At 38.1% G+C, this 6,000-nt stretch overlaps 1 protein-coding gene across 1 annotated transcript in view; it reads right to left on the minus strand.

The window, feature by feature from the left end:
* LOC139722337 (putative ammonium transporter 2) overlaps positions 1-5,225 on the minus strand; it is a 46,363-nt gene extending 41,138 nt beyond the window's left edge. Inside the window, exon 1 of the mRNA XM_071633647.1 lies at positions 5,039-5,225. Within this exon, the coding sequence (XP_071489748.1) occupies positions 5,039-5,225 (187 nt within the window). The remainder of the gene's footprint in view (positions 1-5,038) is intronic.
* Positions 5,226-6,000: the final 775 nt, after the last annotated feature.

Consider the following 6,000-nt stretch of genomic DNA (forward strand, 5'->3'; position numbering starts at 1 on the left):
TATCTTATGCTTTCGATTGTGAGGTTATGTAGCTTTTACATTTGTGGTTTTGATATATAGATGATGACTGGCGGGGGAGGGAACATACCGAATGTTCCACCCGGAGGGTTTGAAATGCTATTGAGGGAGGTTATGAGTCCCGAGGCGAAGTCGAGGGTCTTATAGCCTCCTGAAATAGCATTTCAAACCCTGAGGGTGGAACGTTTGGTACATGTTCCCGACAACAAAAGTCATCATCTGTTATATTATATGGGTTAGTCAAATACGTCAAATACGTCAACGTCAACCACCAGCACAACGCACTCGATCGCTCGCATCGCTGCGCTCGATCGCGCAGAGCCAAATTCACTGTGCGCGCGCGGTCCTAAGCCTTCTGTCATTTGTTACGTGAAAATGTTTTCCCATGGGAGAACATTCACAAGAGTGTTCGCCCATGGGCGAACATAACGAATGTACCTCCATCACGTGACTGTGTTCAGCCAATCACTAACCGGTATTTGACTAACCCATTTAATATCAGGTAATGTTCAACGCTTCAATTAACACAAAACGTTCATTCTATCATTTGTAATTATTTCATTTATAGTATAACCAGCAGGAACAGATCATTTCAAAATCGTTATAATCACACATCTAAACATTTTCTATGAAAGATTAGTTTTAATTGAACTGAATAAAAAGGAAGATCTAACATGTCATAGTTGTGGTAATTATATTCTAGGGTTGATGGACTATAAACACGTTTTGTTTAATTTCATAGAGTGTGGAATTCATACGTGGGCTCGTTATGTGTTTTGTCCAATGGCCGAAGCAAATTTCAACGTTTATCGGGAAAAGCATATATTCAGAGAAATACAAAATGATCGAAGTGCATCTCGCCGTGTTTTTTTTTTCTTTTTGCTTTATTCCTTCTCAGAACTTAAGAAACCAAGATACATGAGGAGGCAGTGTAGGACATTTAAGGATGGTGTAGTTTTGGTTGAGATGGGGACACAGGTTTTAACATTTTGCGAGATGATAAAAAACCACTTATATGAAATATGGCAGGGCATGCAATTCAAAGAAGAATTCAAGGTTTATTACCAAAAAAAAAAGAAAATCAGTTTTGAAAATGGCCTAGATATCTAAAAACATAATAAAACAAAATGTTCCGAATAAAAAGCGGGACCCATCTTTTATCAGAACCTGTTTGTTTTCGGATATCTCAGCCATTTCAAAACCAAAGCTGACCACATAAAATTTGAATTCCTTTTTGAATTGTATGTTCTTTCATATTTTATATAAAGTGGTTTCTTATCATCTCGCAAAATAATAAAATCTGAATCCCCATCTCAACCAGAACTATACCACCCCTTTAAACAATCTAATTTGATTTGGCACCTCAATTTGAAAAGTTTCACTATTTTATCTTTTCGCTTTCTCGTAGAGCTTTATATCAAAATCAAACTTCTCCATGCAAAATATTCCTCTGCACCTTGGATCGTATCTTGTTATGATTATGATTATGAATGCGATTATGATTGTGACATCTTATCACATTCTTTCCGAAATACTTTACAAATGAGAAAGTTACAAAATAAAAAATAAAACAAAAGAAATAAATCACCGGGGACCCTGTAGGGCCCTCTATGTGCGTCATTACACATGATACAGATGATACAAAAACAGAACTTGCATTTTTTTTAAAGAAAGAAGAGACGTTTTGTTCACATTTGTCATGTCAGCGATTACAGACAGGCAACAGTCTCACTCTACTCCATCATCCATTCAATTTTTGAGAAAGGAAACTGCGGACGGAAAGGGCTAAGGCTGGGATGAGAAAGAGTAAGAAATATCGAGAGTCATATCGGACAGAAAGGGGGAGAATGTGGAATGGAGAGAGAATTAGAGGCAATTAGACGTCGGGGAATAACAGGATGACAGAGGAATGAATGGAAGAAATGTTGTTTAAAAGAACGAAATGGATGCAGAAAATACTTCAGAAAGAGAACCTTTAAAGGGCTTGCATTGTTGCGCAAGAACAAGAAGATACACTTGGCATATTTTCCCCTGTGACTTTTACCAGGGAGGTGTCTCATCTCCCTGGTTTTACCTTCTATAGCATCCGGAAAACTGTTTGATGACGCACTGACAATGTCACTATTCAAAATGCGTCATCAAATTGAAAGAGCTCCCTTGGTTTAGATTTTTTCCCCTTTCGTTCTTGCCCTAAGGTTCAATTATGTTTTTATTTCAATTCAGGTTTTAGGCTAGGGAGAGACAAGCTGAATGCGACACTCGTCTCTTCGATTTGTCACCCCACAGACTCGGTTGACATGTTGTGCGTAAAATCGCCGACCCATTCAAACGTGTCCATGTCACCTCCAACAGTTAAGTCAGTTAAGTCAAGCTTGAATCTTAAAAGATCGGCCGACTAAGCGCAGGTTAAAAGCAGCGTGGATGCAAGCAAATAGAGACAGAAGGATAGCCCTATACATATATGAAGAGTTTTATCACAAAACGAGCTAAATCCATTCCTTTGAAGTTGAGATATTCCGACTGAAGTTCCTAAAGAACAAAGAAAATGATAAGAAAATACAGAATATTGTTAATCATAACTTCTAGAATATTCCTTGTTATGTCTTAGGTGAGGGATTACTGGAAAAGTTTCATTTTGCTCTATCTTATGATGGAATTAATGTTTTAAATGGCGCTTATAGCTCATTTTGCAATACGACTCTTAAATCATATATGTACATTGATAAATGTGTGTGTGTGTTTGTGTGTGTGAGTATATACATGTGTTTATGCAGTGCATGTATGCTCGCATGTGTATGTGTGCGTGTGTGTGTGTGTGTGTGTGTGTGTGTGAAAAGAGAGAGACAGAACATGGGCTTCTAATCTTTTCTTACTTTGAAAAGGCTTCTATATCTTCAGAGATAGTTTGAATTAAAATGGGTTAGTTGTAAGAGTCACCTATTGATTGCTAAAAGCAGACTTGAAATATGTATACATATTTGAATTCTTTTCAATTGTATTGATATTTTGTTATTTTGTGTATGATGTGTTTTGCATTGGTGGAAATGAAATAAATGAAAATGAAAGTGAATACCAAAATTATCTATATTAAGTCGACGTAGTTGTCTTCCTATAGACTGATTAGAATCCATTAAGACGTGTACATTATTCTTCAAAAGGCAGCCATTGATTAGATGCATTACTTACAGAAAATTGTTACTCACGCAGCCGAAATGAAAATAAATGTGTTGGTCCTTCATGGTCGAAGTAATTTGTGTCTACAACGGGCAATAATTACACTTGGTTATAACTATCTTTTAAACGTTGGAAGTGAAGTATTGGCAGTAGTAGTATACAGTAGTAGTAGTATAGTAGAAGTAGTAGTAGTAGCATCAGCAGTAAAAGTAGTAGCAGTAGTATAGTAGTAGTAGCAGCACCAGTAGCAGCAGTAGTAGCAGTAGTAGTACAAGTAGTAGCAGTCTAAATGAAGTAATAATGGTGATTATTCTTATTCTTTTTGTTGTTATTTTGTATAGAGGTTCCCCGACAAAACCTTCTATAGAATACATATAACCATATTAAAAAAATATATATATTGTCGCAAGACCCATGGTGATTAATTCATTCGTTGGGATTGATTATCGGCCTAGAAGCATCTTCTGTTTTCCATTACTAGATCCATCAAATGAAAACCTGGGACGGACACAATGTCCCATTACTCAAACTCAAGGACATACCGTATTATTTTGCAAGATGCACAAGCTGCAACGCCTGTATAAAACACGGTTTAAAGAGTAATGCTTTATGCGCTAAAAGGGCCGCCTACATCATAACTCCGGCAACCAACGTTGTATGTGCTCCTGATACAGTATAAGTTGTAAAGTATACATCAAAAGGGATAGATACAATACGAACAATAGAAATATTAGATAATCAGATACATATTGACGAAAGGCTTTATGTGTATTTTAGTGTGTGCGTGATGGGTAACCCTGTGTGAAAACAAGACAAAAGCAAAAAGAGAGAGGAGCAGAAAGAGGAGAAATGAGTAGAAAAGTAAAAAACAAGGAAACAATTTGAATTGCGTGCGAAACGTTTCGAAAGATAAATGACAGAAAAAAAAATTAATAACACAAGCGGCCTTGAAAGAGCAATTCTGTCAGCAGGTGGGATAATAATATTATTATTCAAAAGAGTTCCCTTTACCAGCTAATTACTGAAAGTATATCTCTTTATCCGTTTTTCTTTCCTTTGGAAGAAATTAACAAAGGAAAAACAAAGAAAACAGGAAAACGCATCAAACATTGTAAGTAAAATCAGAATGCGTCAGCCTTACGTTCAACTTTGTATCCCTCACATCCCTTTTTTTTTTAGTTTAGTCTGCTTGGATGCACTAAAAACAAAACCCATGCTTCACTGTCATTTACATTCTAGCTTGAATTGCCAATGGTACGACCTTCATCCGACCACGCAGTGCGTTTCCTTGGATTTTGAAATAACAGTGTATCTACCACTCGACTACAACTCGACAAATTAACATAATTATTTTTACGCGTTTACAGGAATCTGATTAATAAGACAGTGTCAGGGTGTTTGAGTAGAACGACTTTTAGGAGCTATACATGAGTGGTAGACGTGCAGAGATGAAGAGAGAAAGGGGAGATGAGACACAGACAGACAGACAGACAGGCAGACAGACGGACGGACAGACGGATAGACAGACACACATACAAACAGGCAGACAAACAGACTGACAGACAGACAGACATAGAAAAAGAAACATGCAGGGAGATGCTCGTGTTTATATGAATTGCTTTTCTCTTATATCTCTGCCAAACATATTGTTAGATTTTTGTCTTTCCGTACATATCGTGAAACACAGCAAAACTTGCATTCTGTCTCTTTACGTGCGTGCCTGTGACTGTGCTTTTCTTAGTTTTATTTCTTTCTTCTTGATTCTCTTCATGCTTGTTAATAAACAAAGGCATCAATTCAGTGCTTTTAGACGAGTTTTCGGGGGTAAGGAATGTGAATGGCCTACCTGACTGCATGGTAAAAATGACAAAGGCACTGGTCAAAATCCACGTGGCGTCGTCCCAGCTAGTGCCCGGTGTCCGGTCGGGTTCTGCCGTACTGTTCAGCGTGGTGTTCCAGTAGCAGTCAGTTTCGTTCTCATAGCCATGGCACGAAATGTTCGTGGCATTCGGAACTGGGGTAGGCGTTCCCATTATCACTCTTTTCAGGCGATTGTTATCAATGAGTAATCTTGCTATAAAGTTCTTGAGGTAACGAAGGATGAATAAACTGTCTCTTTGTTCACCAGAAGATCCAGCACAACCTGGCAACGGTCAGAAAACACGTGATAGTCCGACATGAGTATGAATAAATGAAGTTGGCTGACTCGATGCTAGTCAGAGCCAAGTTTTCCCACTCTTTCCACAGATTCTGCTGACCTTGAAATGACCAGCACCTCAGTATTTATAGTCATGGTTACAAAAACAGCTGAACATTCACGAGGGATAGAAGGAAATCAACGTTACTGTAAATGTTTGTTTAAGCTTTTTTTAAATTTTCAACCTGCTTAACTCCATTGGCGCTGCGAGCTAGAATGTGCCACTGAAGCTTTACAATACGTACGGCTATCTTCGTTAGATGGCAACTGATTGCCCGCCTGGCCCGGTAGTTAGAAGCGCATGCGCTAAGATATGAGGGAAATTCGGTAGTTGAGGGATATTGTAATTCGTCGCTGAACTTGCTAAACCAATCGAGAGTAAGAGTACGAATACACACATTTTCCCAGGCGTGTACATACATTATGCATGTTTATCTGTGTGTTTGTGTGTGTGTGTTCGTGTGTGTGTGTGTGTGTGTGTGTTGTGTGCTGGTTCGTTTAGGTGTAATTTTGTACCTTGCAAATAACTTGTCAGCCTCTCCACAGTTACGTCCAACAAAGATGTTATTTTTTGACGGCATTTATTTGTTTGTTTGTTTGTCTGTTTGTTT

The sequence above is a fragment of the Diadema antillarum genome, unplaced genomic scaffold (assembly GCF_040938485.1).
Source record: "Diadema antillarum isolate AM-2024a unplaced genomic scaffold, OU_Dant_1.0 scf00000163, whole genome shotgun sequence".
In the NCBI taxonomy this organism is placed as follows: domain Eukaryota; kingdom Metazoa; phylum Echinodermata; class Echinoidea; order Diadematoida; family Diadematidae; genus Diadema; species Diadema antillarum.